General features: G+C 42.7%; 1 protein-coding gene across 2 annotated transcripts in view; it reads right to left on the reverse strand.

Moving 5' to 3' along the window:
- Window positions 1-2,461: 2,461 nt before the first annotated feature.
- The window catches only part of RASL10B (RAS like family 10 member B), a 61,359-nt gene continuing 37,298 nt past the window's right edge, over window positions 2,462-26,522 (reverse strand). For both annotated transcript variants that reach the window (XM_087717276.1, XM_087717275.1), the window contains 2 exons: window positions 6,732-6,856; window positions 2,462-5,326 (listed from right to left, as the gene is read on the reverse strand). In XM_087717276.1, the coding sequence (XP_087573402.1) occupies window positions 5,056-5,326; window positions 6,732-6,856 (396 nt within the window). In that variant the 3' untranslated portion in view covers window positions 2,462-5,055. The remainder of the gene's footprint in view (window positions 5,327-6,731; window positions 6,857-26,522) is intronic.

The raw sequence follows: 26,522 nt of genomic DNA on the forward strand, positions 1-26,522 counted from the left end.
AGTCATGACATATTTTCATTCTTGGAATTTTATGGAGAGTTCAAACCACGTCAGCTTCTGTTTGCACATGGCACGACAAAACCGCAGTCCACTAAAGCGCGCCCGATTAAAGCGCGTACCTGACGTCATCAGCAGCGCGACAAATAAAATTAAAAATAAATTAAATTAAAATTAAAATAAAATTAAAGCAAGCCGATTCACATAAAGGTAAGGGTTAGGTTTAGGGTTAGGGTTAGGGTTAGGTTAAGGGTTAGGGTTAGGTTTAGGGTTACGTTAAGCGTTAGGGTTAGGTTTAGGGTTAGGTTAAGGGTTAGCGTTAGGTTTAGCGTTAGGTTAAGGGTTAGGTTTAGGGTTAGGTTTAGGGTTAGGTTAAGGGTTAGGCTTAGGGTTAGGTTTAGGGTTAGGTTTGGGGGGTTAGGTTTAGATTTACGCGTTAATTTTAAGTTTACCGCTCACAGCGTGCTGTTTTCGTCGTGCTGTGATGACGTCACGTATGCGCTTTCATCGAGCGCGCTTTAGTCTACCGCGGTTTTGTGGTGGAACCCTGTTTGCAAGCTTCCCCTCTTTTCTCATAGCTATCCAGCCTATTCCCCCCACTTTTTTTTAAAAACAGAAAACTCTTTATTGAGTGTGAGGAGTCTTTGGAAATACCAAGTCAGACACTTTTGAAAGCATGTTTTGTTTCTCAAACTCTAGAGGAAAACCCAAAGTTACTTTAAAAAAAATGTTATCTGATGCTAAAATTTAACAGGGGAAGTTGTCACCGCCTGGAGATTAAAAATACCTTTTCCTTGGCAACTTCAGGTCCGAGGTCTCCAAATGTAACTTATTATAAAAAATACATTATGGGTAGTCCACGACTTATGACCACAAGGGAGCCCAAAATTTCTGCTGCTAAGCGAGACAGTTAAGTGAATTTTGCCTCATTTTGCAACCTTTCCTGCCAAAGTTGTTAAGTAATTTTAATTTCGCAATTCGCAATTTAATGAGTTTATATGCCGCCCAATCCCGGAGGACTCCGAGCGGCTTACAAATACGAAATGAAATAAAAAACACACAGGGGGGAAATACAAACAATAACAAACGATATAAAAAACGCAACATACATTCGGTTTAACTGGGGGTTGAACCTGATTTGAAAATCAGCAACCCCAGGCCTGTCGGAACAGCCAGGTTTTGGTGGCTTTTTGGAAGGCCACGAGGGTGGGAAGGATCTGGATCTCTGCTGGTAGCTCGTTCCACAGAGCCGGAGCAGCTACAGAAAAGGCTCTCCCCCGAGTGGTCGCCAGTCGGCATTGTCCGGTCAACGGCACCCGGAGGAGGCCTAGCCTGTGGGTTCTTATCGGACGTTGGGAGGTGTGTAGCAGGAAACAGTCTCTCAGATATCCAGGTCCAATGCCTTGTAGGGCTTTAAAGATAATCACCAGTACTTTGTAGCACGTCCGGAGACTAATGGGAAGCCAGTGCAGCTCGCGGAGGATAGGTGTAACATGGGTGTACCGAGGTACACCCAATATCGCTCGCGCGGCTGCATTCTGGACCAACTGCAGTCTCCAAACACTCTTCAAGGGCAGCCCCATGTAGAGTGTGTTGCAGTAATCGAGCCGTAAATCACTGCAGCTGTTAAGTTAGTAACACGGTTGTTAAATGAATCTGGCTTCCCCATTCAGTTTGCTGGTCAGAAGGTCGCACAGGGAGATCACTGCAACCTTCATAACTATGAACCAGTTGCCAAATATCAGAATTTTGGTCAGGTGGCCATGGGGATGCTGAAATGGTTGTAAGTGTGAAAAACAGTCATACGTCAGTGCCGTTGTGGGTCAGAGTGGTCATTAAACAAATGGTCATAGGTTGAGGACTACCTATATTTTAAGTTACTATTGAAAGCTATTGTATTCCAGAGACTGAAGCAGAACCCCTGAATGGTTTAGATTTTATTTTGTTTAAGGGAGGTTGTAGAAGATAACACTGAAGGAAGATGTTGTGGCCTCCCCCCAGCGGACTGCAGAGCTGGCAGCAGATTCGGACAGTGAGGAGGTTGGGGAGGAACATGGGCCAGTCCTGGAGTCTAGGGAAGGCTCTGATGTGGGCTTTGTGTCAGAGGCAGAGAGGGAGCCACAGCCGTATGTCAGTTATCAGCTGCCTTCAGAGTCAGACATCAGTGAGGCAGACAAACAGCTGGAGCCTGTTCCCAGTGTGCACATGCGCAGAGTTGCCAGACAAAGGGAACAGCTAAAGAACAGGGGTCGACTTGGGAGTAAGGACACCGGTGGACGATGAATGGCCCCTCCCAGAGGAAATAAAAGAAGAGCAAAAGGGGAGCGGAGTTTGCAAGAGACAATTAGTTCACTTAATTGGTTAGTGATTCTCAGAGACTCCTTGCAAAGTTTTGCTCTTGGGAAGCCTCAGTCAGAACTAGAAGATGCTCTTAGATCAGAATGCAAACAACAGGGAGCCAATGGCAAAACCAGTCAGCCTCTTTATTTATAATTATCAGAAAACAAACCATCTATAAATTAGCATGAAGACCAAATAGATTGTTCTAAAGTTTGATTTCTTTAAAGAGGTATCTGCCTGGAAAGACGGTATTGGACAAAGCCTCTATGGGCAAACCTGTCAGCCAAGGCTGTGCCACGTATGACAGAATGATTTGTTGTTGTTGTTGTGTGTGTTTGTGTTTTAATGCACGTAGAAAGTAGCATCTTGAGGAGGCTTGCCTAGGACGTTTTGTCAATTTGCTTGTTTTCCATGCATGTCCAAGAACTCTTCTCTCTTAGGAGAACATGTCCCCTATGAAGCCTGAAGGAATCAAGACAGCCAGCCTGAAGATGACACTTCCACACTGGTGGTTCTATAAGGAATTTTCTCCTAGGTGTGCCTCAACGAAGAGTCTCAAGTGTGTTTGCAGGGAGATCCTTCTTGACTGTGCTCCAATGCCTGGGATTTCCTCCACTTCCCTGGGTGTTTTAATATTATTTGGAAGATATATGGGTAAGCTTCTTAGCTCTCGGTGCTCATGGACAGGAGAAATACAAACAAGTTGGCATTTTAAAAAGAATGTGTTGGAGGATTCTACAGTTAAGGTCATCAAGCAAAATAAATCGATAAGCTATGAGCAGGGGGAGATCTTCCTCTGCCCCAAATGAGCAGCCCTTCCCCAAGTCTTAATTTCTGAGTCCTTGTCAACCCTGCCTGTGGAGATTTCTCAGTCATCCAGGTCAGGGTTGTCCCAAAGGTGCTTTTTTCAAAAGGCGACTGGACTTTGTTTTTCCTTAAAGACGTTTCACGTCTCATCCAAGAATGAGAAATGAAACATCTTCAAGAAAAGAGGGAGGATGAGAAGGAAGGGAGGGAGTGTACTGGGAGAGAGGAGTGGTAGAGGGGGAGGGGAAGTAGGGTAGAGGGGAATGTTGGAGGGAAGATGGAAAGTTGGAGGGGGGCGAAAGAAAGGGTGTATGGAGAGTCGAAGAGGTACATTGGGTTTCTATTTTGGGGGGTATTGTTGACAAGAAGAATGGCTGTGTTTATTGTTTAATGTTATATGGCCCCGGTTATGCACAGTATATATGTGACTGTACGAAATGAAAATGGAAAATAAAAACACATTTACAAACAAGAAAAAACAAAGCCCAGTTGCTTTCTGAAAAAGTACTTTTGGGACTTGTGCACCATGCTTGTATAATCAAAATAACAAGACTGGAACATTTAAGTATGACAAAGGTTGAAACCTGTGACCAGGTGGCTGAACCTTATTGCCCATTAGCCTCTGATACCGTGGCCATTGACAGAAGTCTTAACAAGGGCAGGAAAACATAGTTGATCAGAGGTCTTCAAACTTGGCAAGTTTAAGACTTGTGGATGTCAACTCCCAGAATTCTCCAGCCAGCATGGCTGGAGAATTCTGGGAGTTGACGTCCACAAGTCTTAAATTTGCCAAGTTTGGGGACCCCTGATCTACATCTTCCAGTCAGCATGGACAATACTGGGACACGTGGAAGTTGTAGTTCAGCAACACCAGGAGAGCCAGAGGTGTATATTCTGAATTTTAAATGCAGAGAGATGGTTTGTGTGCGCCTGGAAAAATGTGTAAATATAAGCAAATTATATCTCATGGACTCATGCTATCACATCGTCAGAACCTCTGGAGTTTAGTAACAAACCTCGTTTACTTTGTGTCCAGACTGAAAGGTTTCCCCTCTCTCTATAAACATGTACTGTGAAACACATCAGGCGGATCTACCATCTCAACATACATATGACCTGAGAGATCTCATCCTTTCCTTTCAGTTGCCCTTACTAATCCTTACCAGTCCCATCTCTGCTGGCTTTTCTTGGCTCCCTTGTTCAACTCTTTTACCCACTCATTCTATACTCCTCTTTCCTCCTGAAATATCCCACCCTGGTTTTGAGCCAGCATGCAAGTCATCTTGCATGACAGGAGTGCTGACCTGGATGCTCTGTGGGCCTCTAGACCTTGCCGAATTAGAACATCCAGCATTACGCTCTCCTTGCATTACCAGTTAAGACTGCTAAGTTGCAGCTTAGCAACATCTGGAGAGCCAAAGATTGCCCATCCCCATTGGGCTGGCTGCCTAGTTCTATATCAAGAGGCCATTTGCTCCTCTTAATTTGCATCGCATTATTCACAAAGTATTAACTTATCCCACATTTGGTAGATTAATATACTGGCTGCAAGAGAGTGAACTAGACGCATTCCCCTCCTTCAGGTCGACTCGCTGCATTTTTGCTCCATCTGTAGATTCCAGCACCTCCTGGTCTATGATCCAAACCAAAAGGACTCCTATGTGTAAAGAAGCAACCCTCCTCAACACATCAAGGATCAGCAAGGAAAAACAAAACAAAAACCAGCTGGCCTCAATGAGGATAAGGGCTGTGGCTTCCTTTGTGGACAGAGCTGCTTGCGAAGAACTTCTAGCCCAGCTGAATCCGGATTTTTTTTTAAAAAAAAGTGGGGGTTCCCATGCACATGGCAGGCAAGTGGGGAGAAGCTGCCCTCAGAGATGATGGTGGTGGGGATAGCAGGTCCTTAAGGTCTCACATAATGGTGCATCGGTTCCTCCGCAGGGCCCCCTGGAAGCGGATGGCAGTGTGAACGTGCTTACATCGTGCGCAGCCCACACTCTTCAGAAGTTCGCTGAAGAGCAAGAGGATGTGCCAGTTGTATTTGGCCGAGCACTCAATGTAACCACACTTCCATGTCTTCTTCACAAGGTTGGAGACATTCCAGCGGGGAATAACTCGGCCTTTCTGGAGGTCCCGCTTGTTCCCAACAATGATGATGGGCGTATCTGAGGTCCCAATGACTCTGGCAACAAAGAAAGGAAAACGTCTCGTGAAGAGTTTGAAAACCCAAGCCAAGGTGGTAGAATAAGGGGAACAATAGGAGGGCTAGGTGTCCTTCTAGCCACAAAGTATGGGAATTATGAAAACTGTGATCCCAACCAATTCCTTCCTAAATCTCTGAAAGACGCAGGTACAACACAACCCAACAACCCAACCTTTGTTTTCATCACATTTTTTCCTCAACTACTTTATCCACGAAAGTCAATGGCTGGGAATGTGTTGGGAAAAGTAACACAAAGTCTCTTTTGAGATTATCGTTGTAGGGAGGTCACCCTGGACCATCCCTGGAACTATAGGTTAAATGGCAGTGGTGGGTTCCGGGCGGTACAGCCGGTACAGGCGTACTGGTGGTAGCTGGGAGCAGCAGCCACCATACCGGAATGGTGGCTCGTTTGGCCCACCCACCTGCCTGCTTTTTGATGCAAACGGGCCAATTGTGCGCACACACGCAGCGTGCAGCGCCTGCGCCACCTCCGCTAAGCAGCTGAGTGTTGCTGGGTGGTGGCATGTGCAGCGCGCTTGCCTGACGAGCACTCCCAGCCCCGTCGCAGCGTACTGGTTGCGATGGGATCCAGAACCCACTATTGTTAAGTGGGCTGCATGGTTCAGTCAGTCATATGCCTTGGGCACAGTGAAATAGCTGCAGTTGGGGAGATAGGGTTAGGGTTAGCTTACCTAAATGTAGAACCTTACTTTTTCACTATTGAATTTCATTTCGTTAGACAGGACCCAATGTTAGCAGTTAGCAATAGCAATAGCAGTTAGACTTATATACCGCTTCATAGGGCTTTCAGCCCTCTCTAAGTGATTTACAGAGTCAGCATATCGCCCCCAACAACAATCCGGGTCCTCATTTTACCCACCTCGGAAGGATGGAAGGCTGAGTCAACCCTGAGCCGGTGAGATTAGAACCGCTGAACTGCAGATAACAGTCAGCTGAAGTGGCCTGCAGTACTGCACCCTAACCACTGCGCCACCTCGGCTCCTGTTCACGTTGTATAATCCTTCTCCCTCTCTTTGCTGATCCAACAACCAAAACTGAACCTAAAAAGCTCTTTGAAAGCAGTGGACAACAACCCTGCAGCTGCAGGGATTTCCATGGCTTTTTAAAGAGCCCTTGCGTCATACTCTACTCGCTTCCATTCACTTTCTCAAATGAGGATTCCTGCTTTTTACAGGATTCCTATACTAATCCTGTTCACTACCAGTCCAGAGGTTACTCCAAGCAGAAAGAGGTTGACAAGGACTGCACATCCGCTATCTGGGAATTTGTGCTGCTTTCTAAAATTCCCGGCACTAACATCTGGGTCCCCTCCCTTCTCTGATTCTCAAGTCCAGGGTGGGATGAAGCAGAGGCATATTTTTACCTTGTTTCTAGGATCTGCTGCCTAATGGTTTTGACATACTCAAAGCTGTCAAAACAACAGATGTCATAGACCAAGATGTAGGCATGAACACTCCGGAGGCCTCGGCAGCACACGTCCGCCCACTCCTGCAACACAGACACAGAGAGGGACAGATCAGGGAACACACAGCGCACAGCTCCCCAGTGGTACCACCCAGCCCACCCACATACCCACAGCTTGCATCAAGGGTGGGGAAAGTTTGCTCCCGTTGAGTATCCAAATGCTCTGATCCATTCTTAACTAGCAAGAAGCACTGGGGGCGGGACAGCGAGAAAGAATCAGAAAAGGAAGCCCTCCAAATCCAGTTTAAAAATGGAACTAAAATTAAATAGAAAGAAGACCAAACTAGTCACAAAAAAATAGAGCAACTGGCCTTAGAACTGTTAGTGGTGATACTGAATCGATTGGTCGTGTCTAGTTTTGTAGAATGGGCAATCAAGAATAAAAGAGTCAATAATCAAGAAATATCTCCCTGACTAGCACTTGTTGGGATATCTATGAAGGGCATGGAAAAGATATTCAGATGCTGGGATGCTTCTACACCTGCAAAGATTGGAATTATCTAAGCAATGGTTTTTCTGTTGATACTTCATAAAAGCAAAGAATGAACTTTGAAGTTAGAATTTTCAAATATTTTGAAATTTGATAGAATGTTGAAGATGATTAAGAATATCATAGATCAGTGATGGCGAACCTTTTTGGTGCCGTGTGTGTCTGTGTATGTGTGTCTGTCTGTCTCTATTTGTATCTCTATGATCTTTATCTCTTAAACCAAAAATAGAAGAGGGAAATTGAAGAACCTTTTACCATAAAATCATAAACCAAAAAAACAATAAAGAAAAGCAGTAAATAGTGGAAAGGAAAATAGAAAAAAATATAAAGGAGCAGCTTTCGATCTTGAGATTGATTACACATACGGTACATTTATGTTTTGACCTCTCTCTCTCAAGTCACATTGCAATTTCCTTATTTCCATAAGCTATCCTTTCTAATCATCAAACCCATTACTCGTAAGTTCATTTCTCCCCATCTTTTTTTCAGCAAAGGAATTTCCACTCACTCATAAAATGCAATTGTTGATCTTTCTTTAATCAAATTTTGCCACCTCTGCTATTCTGTCATCTTCATCAACCATTCCTTCACCCTGGGTATTTCTTCCCATTTTTTGAACATAATAGTCTTGCAGCAAGTATCTTACAAAACAATAATCTTCTGTGGCTCTTTTCTAATTGACTGTCCATTAATCCAAACAAATGTCAGAGTTCCAAGTAACACCCCCTAATGAAAGAAGACTCCAAGACTAGAAGTTCCTCAAAGTTCTATTTTATTAGATATATCATATTGGCACATATGGGAAAACCCAAATCTGAAAGCTTCCAGGTTTTCCCCACCCAAATGAAAGTTCAAGTCCCTGCCCAGCACCCACATGTCCATCACATGGTCCAATCAACACTGTCCCAACTGCAGACGCCTCCCAGGCACACCAGTCCAGGTGCAGGGCAGGATGATCTTTACTCTCTGAGAAAGGAATGTCATTTTAACTATAGCAATAGCAATAGCAGTAGACTTATATACCGCTTCATAGGGCTTTCAGCCCTCTCTAAGCGGTTTACAGAGATTCAGCATATTGCCCCCAACAATCTGGGTCCTCATTTTACCCACCTCGGAAGGATGGAAGGGTGAGTCAACCCTGAGCCGGTGAGATTTGAACCGCTGAACTGCTGATCTAGCAGTAGCCTGCAGTGCTGCATTTAACCACTGCGCCACCTTGGCTCTTGGCTATAGCTATCCCACTCCATATAATCCCCCCTCCCAATTTCCCACAACATTAAATGTGACAGGTCTGAAGGCACAATGCAAAAGATGGCTTTTGACAACAAGAAAAGTTCTGGTTGTTGATGATCAATGTTTTTTTGTATCATTATAGGTATTTGAACCCAGAATTTCTGTCTTTTTTACCTCCACAGGCATAATAAAATGGCCCTTTATGTTGTCCACATTTCCAACATAAATTTGAAGCACCTTTATATAGTCTAGACCAGCGGTTCCCAAACTTGGCAACTTTAAGACTTGTGGACTTCAACTCCCAGAGTTCTCCAGCCAGAAGAGCTAGCTGGAGAATTCTGGGAGTTGAAGTCCACAAGTCTTAAAGTTGCCAAGTTTGGGAACCACTGGTCTAGACCAGTGTTTCTCAACCTTAGTCACTTTAAAACGTGTGGACTTCAATTCCCAGAATTCCGTAGATTTGCCATCTATGGTGGCTAAGGAATTCTGGGTGTGGAAGTCAACACATCTTAAAACTGCTGAGGTTGAAACACACTGTTCTAGACAATTTTTCTGGAGTCTATGCCAATGGTACAGCATTTTATTAAAATTCTTTTAAGTTGCTGGTAATTCCTCGGCTTATAGCAATAGCACTTAGACTTATAACCACTCCATAGTGCTTTTTCAGCTCTCTCTAAGCAGTTTACAGAGTCAGCATATTGCCCCCAACAATCTGGCTCCTCATTTTACCCACCATGGAAGGATGGAAGTCTGAGTCAACCTTCAGCCAGTGAGATTTGAACTGCCAAACTCCAGCTAGCAGTCAGCTGAAGTGCAGTGCTGCACTCTAACCACTGCGCTACCTCGGCTAATGAACAGTTACCTAACAGTTTGAAGTTACGAAGGACCTCCCAAGAGCCACTCTTTTCAAAGTTGTGACAACTGCACCCCACCTTCACCATCACATGATCCCATTTTGGGCACTTGGCAATTGGCTCAGATTTATACCTGTTTGCTGCATCCTGCGGACACAGGACCAAAATTTGTTATGGGTTTTTGCTGATTTCCAGGGCTTACTTCCAGTTTCCAGAAAAAAACAACAATACCCATTGGGGAAATAGATTTGCTTAATGACTATGGTGTTCATTTAATACCGCGTGTAAAATTGACAAAAGAATTGGGTCCAGTCGCATGATGCCTCATTGCCTCAATTTATGACTGCAACGGCTTACCACCATAATTTTGGACTCAGTTTCCTGTAGGCCATTCATCTATTGTATTACAGTTCCATCATTATATTGTGTCCAAAGTTCTTATAGCACTTTATCATACAATCTTTCATTTATTCTTCTTCCAACTAAAAAGATACTGTTTTTGATCCTCAAGAATTATACAATATAGCCACTTGCCTAATAGCACTCAGCAGCCTGTTCACAAACCCTTCAAGTTCTTAATTATTATTTTATCGTGGTTATTGTTGCTATTACAGTATGATTCATCAACCTCTCATACATTTTATCACTAGGTCGTCTACATTACAGCAAGCAGCTGATAATGTTTTGCAATGCCCTATATTTTTTACAATGCATTTTTTTTCTCCTTACAAGGTTCCCAATACATTGTACAGCTGTACATCCCTGAGCCTAATATTATCTTTTTGATGGGCTTTTCTTTTACAAGCTGTATTTTTTTTAAAAAATTGCTAAAACATTTCATAAACAGCTGGGCATCCCTCTCAATTCCATACATGACATACAGAAGGACCGCCTTTCTTTCTTCCCCAATAGTTTGGCTCATTGGTTCCATTATAGGTAAAGGTAAAGGTTCCTCCACACTTGCATGCTAGTCATTTCCAACTCTAGGGGATGGTGCTCATCTCCGTTTCAAAGCCGAAGAGCCAGTGCTGTCCGAAGACGTCTCCGTGGTCATGTGGCTGGCATACCTCAACGCCAAAGGCACACGGAACGCTATTACCTTCCCACCAAACGTGGCCCCTATTTTTCTACTTGCATTTTTCACATGGTTTTGAACTGCTAGGTTGGCAGAAGCTGGGACAAGTAACGGGAGCTCATTCTATTATGCAGCACTAGGGATTCGAACCGCTGAACTACCAACCTTTCTGATCGACAACCTCAGCATCTCAGCCACTGAGCCACCACATCCCCTTCATTATATAAGATGTTCATTGTTAGGATTCCTTACACTTAGTTTCAATGGTTGTTATTTTATTTTTTTTAAATATAATTTTTATTAAACATTATTACCTTTAAAAACAGAAAGAAAAATACAACAACATAAGAAAAGACAAAACATACATAACAATATAAAGTAAATATACAGCCTTTTGTATCGGCATTCATTAGTTATACATTTTTTTAAGCATAAAACATACAGATACAAATACAATTTTAAACATACAACCCCCTCTCCCCTCCCCCCCCGCGGTGACAGTCATTCACAGCCCAACTTTTTTCTTTCCTTCCTCATTGTTAGGTCTCTAAGCCACATCTTCTCATTGCAAAGTTCAGGGATCTATTACAATACCCATGTTCACTTTTAACTTTCCCCATTTTAAGTCCCTGCTGTTCTCCTTGTCGCCCACATATACCATAGGTTCCAGCTAAGATAATGTTCCGTTTCTCCTTTGTCCCTCAGCCAACCCGTCATTCTATCCATTTCTGCACATTCATAGATCTTTTTAATTATAGCATCTTCCGACGGTATGGTAGTGGATTTCCAAAATTGTGCATAAGTTATTCTTGCGGCCACAATTATATGTAGGCTCAAATGCCATATTGAATTGCTCATGTTTTCTGGTTTAATGCTTAGTAGAAGGTTCTCGGGTCTCCATTCCATGCTTGCCCCGGTAACTTCTTTTAGCCATTTTTTAATCCTTTTCCAGTATTTCATGGCCTCAGTACAGGACCACCAAATATGGTAGAATGTGCCATCCTTTCTTCCACATTTCCAACACAATGGAGATAACCCAGGGAACATCTTGGCTAACCTCGTTGGGGGGAAGTGCCACCTATAAACCATCTTGTATATGTTTTCTTTGAATGCTGTAGATATTGTAAGTTTAATGGTCTTACTCCATAGATCCCACCATTTGCCCATTTCAATTTCATAGCCAAGGTTTCTCTCCCATGCTATTAGAAGGCTTTTGTCCATCTCTTCATTAGCATCTTGGCAGGTCAAAAATTGGTAAATCTTCGATAACATTTTCTTGTCTCCACCAAACAGAATCTTATCTAGCCCCTGAGGGTTTGGGTAGATCCCAAAACGTACCTTATCACTTTTAAACCTGTTTCTAACCTGTAAATATTCCCACCATTCCAGATTCCTGCCCTGCTGCTCTAATTCCATCTTTGTTTTCATGTTGCCATCTTCTGTCATGATGTGTTTATATGTTATGTTTCTTGTCCAATTAAATACACTGGGATGTGTTAAGGCCTCTAATGGTGCCAACCAGCACGGAACCCTAAGATAGTATTTTTTCCTCATCTTTTCCCAGACCCCCATCAAAGTCTTCCGAATATAATGTCCCATGAAATACCTATGGGGGGTGTCTCTTTCTTGCCAGAGGGAGGCATGCCATCCCTGAGGGAGGTCATGTCCCTCTATAGCCAATAGGCGCCTTCTACTTAACATCACCCAATCTTTCACCCATGTCATGATTGCTGCGTTATAGTATGCTTCCCAGTTGGGTACTCCGAAGCCTCCCAGTTCTCTTCCTTTTTTGCAATATTTGGGCTTTGATTCGTGCTTTCTTGCCTTGCCATATAAATTGAGTCACTATTGTCTCCAAAGATTTAAAAAAAAATTGTCCAATTTAGTTGGTGCCGTTTGAAACAGAAACAAAAATTTTGGTAATACATATGTCTTGACTGTCGCAATCCTGCTCATCAGAGACAGTTGTTTGCCACTCCAATTAGTCATATCTTTAGATACCTGCTGTAGCAATTTCATATAGTTATCTACCTTGATAGAGGAACATCTCTCCGTGAGCCAAATTCCCAAATATTGTACTTTGTGGGCCATGTTGATCCCTAACAGGCTTTGTACTTCCCTTTTCTGGTTCAGAGTCATATTCTTAATTAACAGTTTTGTCTTCTCTTTATTTATACGTAGCCCCGCTATCCTACCGTACTCCTCTATTTTACGTAAAAGTTGTATCCCGGAAGCCATAGGATCCTCCAGGATAAAAACAAGGTCATCGGCGAAAGCCTGGACCTTAAATTCCTGAGCTTTAGCTCGTAACCCTTTAATTTGTGTGTCACTTCTCACTATTCTAAGAAGGGGTTCTAATGTGAGGATGAACAGTAGGGGGGATAATGGGCATCCTTGTCTTGTGCCTTTACCAATCTCAATATCACCCGCCTCTTCTCCGTTTACCAATAATGTCGCGGTTTGTCGTACATAAATTGCCCAAATTGCATTTAAGAAGCTTTCTCCAAACTTCATATTTTCTAGTTGTGACAACATAAAGTTCCAATTTACCCGATCAAAAGCCTTTTGTGCATCAAGAAACATAAAGGCCACTTGTTTATCCGGCCGAGCTTCATAATATTCTAAGGCATCCAAAATAATTCTAACATTATCTTTCAAATGCCTTGACGGCAGGAAGCCGTTCTGATCAGGGTGTATAAATTTGTTAAGGAAGAATTTAAGTCTATCTGCCAGTATAGCTGCAAAGATTTTATAATCCACATTCAAAAGTGAAATGGGCCTATAGTTTTTAATTTGGGTGTGGTCAGCTCCAGCTTTAGGCAAAAGGGTTATATAAGCCTCGGCCCATGATTTCGGTGCGATAGAATCCGTCAAGACAGCATTAAATATTAATATCATCTCTTGTCCTAAAATTTCCAAAAAAGATTTATAGATTTCAACTGGCAAACCATCCATGCCAGGAGTTTTGTTGTTTTCCATTTTTTTGACTGCCTTTTCTAATTCATCTATTGTTATCTTTTGGTTCAGTACCCCTTTTGCTTCATTTGAGATCTTGGGTAGATTTGCATTGTCTAAAAATTCCTTAATTTGGTCCTCAGAAACTTCTTCCCTGCTATATAGTTGCTGAAAAAAACCTTGGATAATTTCCTGTTTCTCCCCCTTGGTTTCTACTAATTCCCCTTTACTATTCTGCAGTTGAGCTATACGTCTGCTCTCTCTTTCTTTTCGAAGTCTATAAGAGAGCCAACGACCCGGTTTGTTAGCATGCTCAAAAAAGTTTTGCTTAATCCCCCTAAGTTTCCGAGCGACATCCTCCTGGTCTAGAAGAGAGATCCCGTGCTTAATTCTAGCCATTTCTTCTTTTTTCCTATCATCTAGTGGGTTCTGTTGCAAGGCTTTTTCTACCACCTCCAGTTTAGCTACCCATTTTGCCCTCTCTTCTAATTTTTTCCTGTGTGTGCCTGTTGTATGTTTAATAGCTAGGCCTCTCATATAAGCCTTGGCCGTATCCCAAAGTATTTGTGGGGTTACTCCTTTCCTATTTTCTTCAAAAAAAAAACCTCATTTCCCTTTTAAACATTTGCTGAAATTCTTGTTCTTTCACTATCTCTGTATTCATCATCCACCTTCTCTTCCTCCCCTGCCTTACTCCTTTCCACACCAATAAGAGTGGATTATGATCGGCCCAGGTATTAATCTCAATTGCTGCTTCCTTAATCAAGTCCCCAATTTCTGGTGTCAACCAGGCCATGTCGATCCTAGAACAGGATTGATGTCTATGTGAAAAGAAAGTAAATTGTTGTTTCTGTGGGTGGAGTTCACGCCATACATCCTTTAATTCATATTCCTCCCTCATGTCTTCAAAGGTTTTGGGGAGAACTCTCCTCCTTTCTCTTAATTTCCCCCCCTTTTGGATGTTTCCTGGGTTATAATCCATTGTCCTATCTGCCACCGCGTTATAATCACCCACCATACATATATGATCATAGCCTAACTCTGCAATTTTTAAATGCAACTTTCTAAAGAAAGTCCTTTGGCTGTCATTCGGTGCGTATATGGCCACCAGCAAAATTTTATATCGACCAAATTTCAATTCGACCATTAAGATTCTACCCTCCCCATCCGTATACACCAATTTAGAATCAATATGGTCTTTAACATACAACACAATGCCCATTTCCTTTTCATCTGCTAAACTTGTATACATTATACCCAGCCGGGGGTAATACAACACATTTTGCTGGTGGTTTGCTATATGTACTTCTTGCAAGCATATCAAATCACAATTCTTTTTCCGTAGAGCATTCAGTATTTTATTTCTCTTTCTTAGTGAATTCAAACCATTTATATTTAAGGAAATTAAGCGGAGTTCATCCGCCATGTTTATTTGTTTAAGGCTTTAGCTTTTGTTGTTTGCCTCGTTTGCGGTCTCTCATCTCTGCTTTGTTTCTCATTTCCCCCTTTCTCATCTCCCGGGACACTATTCTTTCGCTCCTCTCCTCGGCTCTTGTTGTCCAATTCTCCCTCGTTATTCTGAGTTCCCTTCTTCAACTGGCTTTCCATAAAGTCTTGTGCATCTTGCAATGATTCAATCCGAAACCTCTGGCCTTGCCAGAGAAAAGATAACCCTTCTGGGAAAAGCCACCTATACATCACCTGAAGTTTCCTCAATTGTATTGTTAGGTCCTGATATTTCTGCCTCCTTTCCCTCACTCTTCTTGGTATCTGTTTTAGTACTATGACCATTTCTCCCGCATACATGGTATTCTGGTCACGTGCCTTCTGGTAAATTTCTTCTCTCATGGATCGTTTAGTAAACCTCACGTGCACTTCACGTGGCAGTTTCTGTCTCCTAGTATAGGAAGTATAGACTCTATATACGTCATCAATGTCACTCTGTATCAACAACTTATCTTTCTGGGCGATCCCTGCTATCATCTCCACCATAATTTCCTTCAGTTTCTCCCCTCTTTCCTCTGGAATATTTTGAAATCTGAGAAAGAAGGCTGACTTTTCTAATTCCAACATAGCAATCTCATCTTCCAACCTTCTATTAATATGTAGCTGCCTCATCTCCGACCTCGCCATATTCTCTTCACTTTCCTTCATTTTTACTCCTAACTCTTGAATTTGACCCTCCTGTTTCTCCATTTTTGCCCAAATCTCCTTTTGCTGTGAATTCAGCTGTTTCATTTCACCCCTCATGTCTCCCATTTCATTTTTAATGTCGGCCAGGGACTTTTTGGTGATCTCTTGATTCCTAGCCATATTATTTTGTATCGATAGCAAAGTTGTCTGTATATTTTGCAATGTGGGTGCCTTCTCTACCCCAGCCATATTGTCTAAAGTTCTGTGTGTTATTGGAGGGGTTGTAGATGGGGACGGCTGATTAGGTAATGCCGAGGTTTTTTTCCCCCCCTTTGCCCAGCTCATATCAATTAAGTTAAGAATATCCCACTGCTTCATAAGCTATCTGCTACCAGTTTAAGCAATGTTCCAACTTACTTTGCTGCTATCTATATGGAAAAATATATATAAATATAGTCCCATAGAGAGATCTAAAAAAGGTACAGGAGGGGGCTCATATCAGGAAGAAAGGAAAGAAGGGGGGGCAAATACATCAACACAAAAAAATCGAACCTCAAAGAGAAGAGAATAAAAAAGAAGAAAGGTTCAGCTCGAAGTGTTCCCCTTTCAAATGTCCAACTCCAGCTCCAAAAGAAGAAAAGAGAAAACAATGCGCACAGTGGATATAATATTGACTGTCTCAAGTGGAGCCTTAAGCCTCCTCCTATAACAGCACAAAAGTTTTCCAAAAATCTTGGGAGCAGGCAGAACAAGTCCGCTGATTACTATCAGCTATGCCTCAGGGTAAAAAACTTCCCTCTTCTCTGTTTCCACCAACCTAGGCCGCCTTCGACGACTCTTTATGATGTAAATCCGTCTTCAATTGTTAGTTCATTTGCTCCTGTTTGTCTTAATTGCCGCTAAAAGTCCCATCAAAGAGGGGGGGAAAAAAAGATTGCCAGAGATGCAGTAACCAAATAGTAAATCCAACTTACTCTTCAAAAAAATTTAGGGCGTCCAGATTCACTCCGAAAATCCTACGCCAAACAAAAGTGCTGTGTTATGGCTGGGACCGCCATGCGTCCCTCTCCAAGCGTCTGGGATCAGGGCTGAGACTCTGTCTTGCCGAGGAGATCGCACTTCCCCCCGCCTGCAGAGAAGCACCTCTGTTCTTCACTGAGTCCCTCCAAGACCAGCGAACGACTGCTCTTTATGCCGCCAGACCCTGGTTGTCAGCTAGGCTACGGAGCTATCTCCAAGCCTGCCGCCATAGCCAATGACATCACCGGAAACCCCTCAATGGTTGTTAAAGTTATCTATAATCTCCCTAGCTTGCCCCTTCACCCATCTTTAACACCAAAGAAACAAACTTCCCTGCAAACTTAAGATTTTGCAAGACAACAGCATACCCATACAATTTTTTTAGGATTGTATTGGCACCAATAGCTACAGAAGAATGGTAGTCATATAGAATAACACCTAACACAGTCACCAAAATGATTCACTAAAACATTTGTAAAAATCATCATGTGCCAGTAGTAAAAAAAATTGGTGGAAACACAGAATGGAAAAAAATAGTTGAAACTGGTTCTGGTTCTCCTTGACCTCTCAGCGGCTTTCGATACCATCGACCATGGTATCCTTCTGCGACGACTGCGGGAGGTGGGGGTGGGAGGTACTGTTTTGCGGTGGTTCTCCTCTTACCTCTCGGACAGGTCGCAGTCGGTGTTAGTTGGAGGGCAGAGATCGACCCCTAGGCCCCTAACATATGGGGTGCCGCAGGGTTCGGTCTTGTCCCCCCTACTTTTTAACATCTACATGAAACCGCTGGGCGAGATCATTCGGCGGCACGGGATAAAATACCACCAGTATGCGGACGATACTCACTTGTATCTGTCCGCCCCGTGCCAACTCAATGAAGCGGTGGACGTGATGAACCAGGGCCTTGAAGCTGTTAGGGACTGGATGAGGGCTAACAAGCTTGTGCTCAACCCAGATAAGACCGAGTGGCTGTTGTGTTTCCCTCCCACTAATTCGGCAAGTATTCCATCTCTCAGGCTGGGGGGTCAAATATTACGCCCCTCAGACAGGGTCCGCAACTTGGGAGTCCTCCTGGACCCACAGCTGACTTTTGAACACCATCTGTCAGCTGTGACCAGGGGGACATTTGCCCAGGTTCGCCTGGTGCACCAGTTGCGCCCCTACCTGAACCGGGAGGCTCTCACAACAGTCACTCGTGCCCTTGTGACCTCTAGGCTGGAGTACTGCAATGTGCTCTACATGGGGCTGCCCTTGAAGAGTATTCGGCGACTTCAGCTAGTCCAGAATGCGGCCGCGCGAGCGATTGTGGGTGCACCTCGCTTCACCCACATAACACCTATCCTCCGCGAGCTGCACTGGCTACCGGTCGATCTCCGGGTACGCTTCAAGGTGCTACTTGTCACCTACAAAGCCCTTCATGGTAGTGGATCTGGGTACTTGAGAGACCGCCTACTGCCAATTACCTCCACCCGACCAATTAGATCCCATAGATTAGGCCTCCTCCGAGTCCCATCTGCCGGTCAATGCCGACTGGCAACTACGCGGAGGAGAGCCTTCTCGGTGGCAGCTCCGACCCTATGGAACGATCTCCCCGTGGAGATTCGTACCCTCACCACCCTCCAGACCTTCCGCACAGCCCTTAAAATCTGGCTATCCCGTCAGGCCTGGGGTTAAAGACTGTAACCCACCCGAATAGTATGAATGTTGTGCTTTTAATGATGTACCGTCTTATGTGTTAATTGTTTGTTTCCCCCCCCCTTTTCGAGTTGTAAGCCGCCCTGAGTTCCCCCAGGGAAAAGGGCGGCATATAAATAAATTACTCTAACTTTAACTCTAAACTGAGCAGTATGGGACTTTACCCAGATAGTCTTAGCTCATAACACACTAAATTTAACTGGTGAAAAGAAAAAAGTAGGTATAATTTATATAGCAATAACAGGGGATAATGAAATAGAAGACGAAGAAGTGGACAAGATGACATGATATCAAGATTTGAAAGTCAAAACTGAAAGATTATGGCATACATATGTTTTGGTGTTTCCAGTGATTATTGACTCACTGGGTGTCATATAAAAAGCCTTGAGTAGCATTTGGAACATCTGTGCATTGACAAATTTTCATATGGCAATTATAAGATGGTACACCGTCCATGCAGTATATTATACCAATATGTTATGACATCCTAGGTTCTTGTGAAGGATTTAATGCAATGAAGGCCAACACCAGCTAAAGAACTGGCAGCTGGGATTTTGCTGGGAGTTTTGTGCATATCATCATCATTATCACAACAGCAGCAGCAACATATTGCCAAGGAGAAAAATGCACACATGATTATTGTAACCCAGATTCTGAAATTAAATGTAATTAGTCCTGAGAATTATGATTACCAGTATATGTATTGGCTTGATAAAGGGTTACTCTGCCTCAAGTGATAAAATATGTTTTGGGACCTGCTCTGTCACTTACCAGGTTTAATATAATGTAGTTTAAGCCATGATAGTTTATTTTATTTTTTAAAATAAATTATTTGTAATTTCCCCAATTCATATATAACAATGTTTTTGTAAGCTACCTCACATGAGTTTTGTTTAATCATCTTTTAACTTAGAATAACAGAGAAGCAGTTGTTACACCGGGTGAATCCCACCACTGGATAGGGGGCAATGTTCAAGTCCGTTGAGATCCATCTGGATCTTGAATCTATCTTCTAGGGTATTGGCAATTTCTGCCATAGTGTCATCTGAAAATCTGATGAGTTCCCCTTCTATTCCTTAAGTAATTTATGTAGATATTGATCTGGGTACTTGAGAGACTGCCTGCTGCCAATTACCTCCCACAGACCCATTAGATCTCACAGGGTTGGCCTCCTCCGGGTGCCATCTACCAGCCAATGCCACCTGGCTATTACCCGGGGGAGGGCCTTCTCTGTGGCAGCTCCGGCCCTCTGGAATGAACTCCCCGCAGGGATTCGGACCCTCACCTCTCTCCAGGCCTTCCGAAAAGCCGTCAAAACCTGGCTTTGCCGGCAGGCCTGGGGGTGATGAGTTCCCTCCCCTCTCGACATGTATGGTTGTGCGACTGTTGTCTACTTTTATTATTTGTATTTTGTCTTTTTATGTTCCCCTTTTTTTCCCCCTTGAATTGTTCGCCGTCCTGAGTCCTCCCGGAGAAGGGCGGCATACAAATAATAAAATACAAATACAATACAATACAAAGAGTACTCGGCCTAACACGGAACCTTTAAAGCAGGGGTGTCCAAACTTGGGAACTTTAAGACTTGTGGATTTCAACTCCCAGAATTCCCCAGTCAGAATTTCCCAGCCAGCCCCCATGCTGGCTGGAGAATTCTGGGAATTGAAGTCCACAAGTCTTAAAGTTCCCAAGTTTGGACATCCCGCTTTAAAGCCTGTAACTGTTTTGATCCCCCTCCGTATGGTGAAGCACGCCAAGACAAGATTACTGCTATACAATTTATTCACAGTAAATTAACACACCAACAAGACTTTGGCAGCAACCCAGACTTCCAAGATAAGAAATACACATGAGAGCTTCTCCAGCGTTAGTATATTAGTTGAATCCTGCAAACAGCCTCCTCCCAAAGTCTCTCCTTATATATTCTCTTGGGAGGGGCTTAATTACAACCACCTGGGTTCAATTATCTTCTGTTTCTGCGTAGTTGCTGTTGGCGCTTATCTGCCCGCCTTTGCCTGGTGTCCGTGACCAACTCCCTTAGCTCCTCCCCACTGCTCCAGGGCCTGACGTCAGGGACCAACTCCCTTTGGCTTTCACTGCTGCTCCATGCCTCAGGTGCTTCCTGATGGCCAACCAGCCTCTCTGGTCCCTGCTCGGAGTCTGAACCCTGTCCAGGGTCCTCCACATCTTCCAGAGCTGACTCATAGGGCCCCTCACTGTCGGAGTCTGTTTGCAGCTCCAACGGCTCCTGCTCGGCCACAACAATAACCATTATTACTTTCAATAGAAGAAGACACCATAATTAATTATTCTTTTTCTTACATATGCATCACTTCAAGAAAAGCCTGGAAACTAAGTCCTTCAAATTATGGGAGTTGAAGTCCACACGTTAAAGTTTCTAAGCTTGTATAATGTGTCATTCAAAGGCCAAGGTAACTGAGATGTCCTGGTTTTATCAGCTTTTGAGATTCTAAGCAGAGGCTTCCTCTGAATTCATTTTCCAGGCCCCAACCAGAGTAGGTGGGTATCTTTCCTATCTGATAAAGGCACAGCCAGCCTTTGATGGAATGCAAAGACCTTAAGCCACATCATCAAAAAGAATACAATGCAATGCAACAAATATGAATTGTATCATTTTTATCCATTTATGTAATAACTTTACTGTTCCAATTTCAAGCACATAAGCTTATAGTGATCCACCTCCCTTCAGCTCAGATGAGCCCTTGGTTTAAAACAGGAGGAGGGAGAGAAAGAGGTGGCCTCTTGAAAGGAAAAGAAGATGGAAAGAAGTGGCATCATGGTGACCAGAGAAGATAAAAGAATGATGAAAGGTGGTTACAATGACAAAGTAGATGTGAGTTTTAACCTAAATGACTTTACAAAAAAGATGTTGAGATATTGGAAAAAGCGCAGCAAAGACAACTAAGTGCAACTAAGACTATTAAAGGCCTGGAGACCAAAAAGTATGAAGGAAGGTTGCAGGAATTGGGTATGGCTAATTTAGAGAACAGAAGGACTAGGTGTAACATGATAACAGTATTCCAATATTTGAAGGGCTGCCACAAAGATTATTTTCTAAAGCACCAGAAAGCAAGGCAAGAAACAAGACAAGAAACAATGGATGGAAACTAATCAAGGAGAGAAGAAGCAACTTGGAATTAAAGAGAAACTTCCTAACAGTGAGAACAATTAACCAGGGGAACAGCTTGCCTTCAGAAGTTGCAAGTGCTACATCATTGGAAGTTTTTAAGAAAAGACTGGACAGCCATTTGTCTGGAATGATATAGGGTTTCCTGCTTGAGCAGGGTGTTGGACTAGAAGATCTCCAAGGTCCCTCCCAGCTCTATTCTGATTGATTGACTTCAGGCATTGCACCTAAATGTTGGACTAGAAGACAAAGAACATAAGCTGTGCCCTGTTGGATCAGATCCAGAGCTGGTCTAATCCAGCAATCTGTTCTGAGAGTGCCAACCTACTGCACAAGGAAGCTGACTAGTCTCCCAGGAGATGACAATCAAGGCTAATAACTAAGGTTAAAAGGTAAAGGTCCCCCCGCACATATGTGCTAGTCGTTCCCGACTCTAGGGGGCAGTGCTCATCTCCGTTTCAAAGTGAAGAGCCAGTGCTGTCCGAAGATGTCTCAATACAATACAATACAATAGCAGAGTTGGAAGGGACCTTGAAGGTCTTCTAGTCCAACCTCCTGCCTAGGCAGGAAACCCTATACCACTTCAGACAAATGGATATCCAACATCTTCTTAAAGACTTCCAATGTTGGGACATTCACAATTTCTGGAGGCAAGCTGTTGAACTGATTAATTGTTCTAACTGTCAGGAAATGTCTCCTCAGTTCTAAGCTGCTTCCCTCCTTAATTAGTTTCCACCCATTGCTTCTTATCCTATCGTCAGGTGCTTTGGAGAAAGTTTGACTCCCTTTTCTTAGTGGCAACCCCTGAGATATTGGAACACTGCTATCATGTCTCCCCTAGTCCTTCTTTTCATTAAACTAGACATACCCAGTTCCTGCAACCGTTCTTCATATGTTTTAGTCTCCAGTACCCTAATCATCTTTGTTGTTCTTCTCTGCACTCTTTCTAGAGTCTCCACATCTTTTCTACATCGTGGTGACCAAAACTGAATGCAGTATTCCAAGTATGGCCTTACAAAGTGGCATTAACACTTCACATGATCTTGATTCTATCCCTCTGTTTATGTAGCCGTGGTCATGTGGCTGGCATGTGGCCAAAGGCACATGAAACGCTGTTACCTTTTCACCAAAGGTGGTCCCTATTTTTCTAATTGCATTTTTACATGTGTTCAAACTGCTAGGTTGGCAGAAGCTAAGACAAGTAACGGGAGCTCATTCCGTTACACGGCGCTAGGGATTCAAACCACCGAACTGCCGACCTTTCTAATCGACAAGCTCAGCATCTTAGCCACTGAGCCACCAAGTCCCTTAATAATCAAGGTTAACCAATACCAATAGCCATCAATCCCCAGAAACATGAGTTGGGTCTGTGCAACTTCCTAGACTTTGTTACAATAGGATTTGTAGTCCAACCAACCAATAAACCATATTATGGTTTGGAGAGGTCATATCAATGCTATCTGAACACAACTATTGTATTTCCTTGAGCCAGAATTAGGTTTTATTGTGCTATGGAAACCCAGCCTGGATTTGACATTTATGCCTCTATTGAGGGCTGGGAATTAGGTTGGCCGAGTTCCACTATTCTTAAGCCCCTGTTGGTTTTCTGTACTTTTCCAAAACTAGTTAAAGCACATTTGGGTTGGAGCCCCTGGAACTCTGTGATTCAATATTCCTGTTTCATATCTGATCTGCTGTCATTTTTCTACTTCTAATTCAGTTCTGAAACTGTGGGATTAAAATACATTAAAAAAAAATGTTGGGGTAGGTGTTCAATATTGTTCAACTACAGTTTTGTGTTTTAGAGTGTGAGGGGGTTGATGTTGAAATGTCAGTTGCATTGGATTATATTTTTAAAAATGGGGTCCATGCTTTTAAATTATAGACCAACAGAGAGATGGATTTCTGCACTATATCATTTCCCAGCCTCTCACTGAAAGCAGAGTATTTGGGTCTGGTATTGAACCCAAAAGGGGACGCGGTGGCTCAGTGGCTAAGACACTGAGCTTGGCGATCAGAAAGGTCACCAATTTGGCAGTTTGAATCCCTAGTGCTGCGTAATGGAGTGAGCTCCCACTTTTCCCAGCTTCTGCCAACCTAGCAGTTCGAAAGCATGTAAAAATGTAAGTAGAAAAATAGGAACCACCGTTGCTGGGAAGGTAACAGCGTTCCTTCAGCATTTAGTCATGCCGGCCACCCGACCACAGAGACGTCTTCAGATAGCGCTGGCTCTTCGGCTTTGAAACACCGCCCCCTAGAGTAGAGAACGACTAGCTCATATTTGTGAGGGGATCCTTTACCTTTATTGATCCCATGATATTAGAAAATGACATGGGTTTTCTGTAACTAAATTCCTAAAAGACAGTACGGGATAATTTGTATTGATTCTTACTAAACAGGAATACTCTGATCTATTCTGATCATCAGTTAGTGGTGGATTGTGCCTATGTGAGCACATTAACAAGCTCTCTTTAGATTGATTTTGGCCTCAGTGGGCCAGTCAGAATTGTGCTAGAATATCTGTCAAGCAGCTCTAAATTACGGTTGACAAAAAATGATTTAAAAAGGCAATTTTCAATCAGAACTTGAGAATGTTAAATTTATGTTCATTTAAGCTCTTGCTGACTGCAGCAACAATCTTGTTCACCTGAAAAGTCCTGGATCAAAATCTGTAAACATCAGCTCAAAGTACTGAGTAGACTTAATTATTATTTCTTTAAATAATATTTTGCGGACCTATGAGGAACAGGGGTGGGATTCAAAATTTTTAGCAACCGGTTCTCTGATTGGTTGCTGGGTGGGCGTGGCCTACCCAGTCTCCTGCACCACGTCGGGTAGTGGTGGTTGTGTTTTCGCTCTCCCCAGGCTCTGGAGGCTTTCTTCAAGCCTCTGGGAGGGCAAAAACTGGCCCGTTTCTGGGCTTCCGGAACCAGCACTAGCACTAAACACTTCTAGCTAGTGCTAAGTGCTAAACCCAGACCCCTTAGCTTTCATTTCAGTATATTATGAATACCTGGAAACAAGATTAATTCAGTAACCACATTGTGAGTTGTTCAGCCTATCTCTTTGGTGGTATAGAAGCGGGTCTGTGAAGAGCTATAGGAACTGCCAAAATCTGGTCAATCTATTGCTCTGACCTGTCCTCATCTGATTAATTTGGAACTTTAAGCAAAGATATTCCCATATCCTGATTTTTAAAAAACAAAACAAAACAGATGCAATGTAATCTTTCATCAGTGAACGACAGTCTGCGGTCTGCAGCCAAAGATTAAGTCAATGACATCCAGTTTGAATCCATTGAACAGAGATGCCATTTTTGTAGAAAATGAAACAAAATCTAAATCGGAAACTACTATTTTTTTCACTTGCCTTCAAGTCATTTGCCTTCACTCCTGGAAACCCTCCAGCCAAATCCTTGCAGTTTTCTAGGCAACATTTTTGGAAGTGGTTTATCTTTTCTTCCCAGGATTGAAAGAGTGGGACTCGCCCAAAGCCATCCCTAAAGTAGGACTAGAACTCACCTAAAGCAGGACTAGAACTCATGTCTCCCTACTCCTACCTACTGCCTTAACTACTAGACTGAGTTGACTCTTAAACATTTATAATAAACTCTAAAAATCCACACATACTCTAAAAGCATAGGTCTCAAATCCTAATTTTGCCCTTTTGGTGAATTCCAGATGTTACTTTCCATCTACTACAGCCCTTGCTGAATAATAATAATAACAACAACAACAAGAACAGTAACAGTAATAAAAATAGTAGCAATAGCAATAATAGTAGTAATAGGAGTAGTAATAGGAGTAGTAATAGGAGTAGTAATAGTAATAGTAATAGTAATAATAATAATAATAAATAAATAAATAAATAAAATAATAATAAAAATATTGGCCATGCAGTGCTTTGTTCTGCCAACTTTCCATTCTTGATTTTATCACATGTTTTCTGTATTCTTGTTTCGTCTGCTGGGCCTTCAGTAATTTTTTGTTCTTTACTTCAATTAATAGATGTTCTTGACTTTTTGATTATTTAAAAGAAATAAGGTTAGGAAAATTTTGAAATCTAAATTGAATGGTGGAAATACAATCAAGGCCATAAATACTTGGGCAATACCAGTTATAAGTTACACAGCTGGTATAGTTAACTGGACACAAGCTGATTTGGACCTTTTGGACCGAAAAACCAGGAAACTAATGACAATGCACTACAGTTTACATCCACGTGGTGATACTGATAGACTATATCTGCCCCGAAAATCAGGTGGCAGAGGATTATTACAAGTCAAGCAAACAGTTGAAGAAGAAAAACATGCACTGGCTGATTATTTAAAAGAAAGTCAAGAACATCTATTAATCGAAGTAAAGAACAAAAATCTACTGAAGGCCCAACAGACGAAACAAGAATACAGAAAAGATGTGATAAAATCAAGAATGGAGAGTTGGCAGAACAAAGCACTGCATGGCCAATTTCTGGAAAAAATAAAAGATAAAGTGGACAGTGAACAAACTTGGTTATGGTTAACAACAGGTACATTAAAGAAAGAAACAGAGTCACTAATCCTGGCTGCGCAAGAACAAGCTATCCGCACAAATGCCATTAAGGCCAAAATCGAAAAATCCTCTGATGATGCCAAATGCAGACTTTGCAAAGAAGCTGATGAAACTGTTGATCACATACTCAGCTGCTGTAAAAAAATCACACAGACTGATTATAAATTGCGGCACAATTCAGTAGCACAAATGATCCATTGGAATTTGTGCAAAAATTATAATATTAAAACAGCAACAAACTGGTGGGAACATCAGCCTGAAAAAGTCACTGAAAATCAGATGGTCAAGATCTTGTGGGATTTCCGTATACAAACAGACAAAATACTGGCGCATAATACACCAGACATCACACTGGTTGAGAAAAATAAGGTCACAATCATAGACATCGCAATACCAGGTGATAGCAGGGTCGCCGAGAAGGAACATGAAAAAATCGCAAAATACCAGGACTTAAGAATCAAAATTCAACGACTATGGCACAAACCAGCAGTGGTAATTCCAGGGGTAATTGGCACACTAGGTGCTATTCCAAAAGCACTG

The sequence above is a fragment of the Thamnophis sirtalis genome, unplaced genomic scaffold, assembly GCF_051295495.1.
Source record: "Thamnophis sirtalis isolate CommonGarterSnake01/CBP01778 unplaced genomic scaffold, rThaSir2_p1.2 scaffold_6, whole genome shotgun sequence".
NCBI classification, from domain to species: domain Eukaryota; kingdom Metazoa; phylum Chordata; class Lepidosauria; order Squamata; family Natricidae; genus Thamnophis; species Thamnophis sirtalis.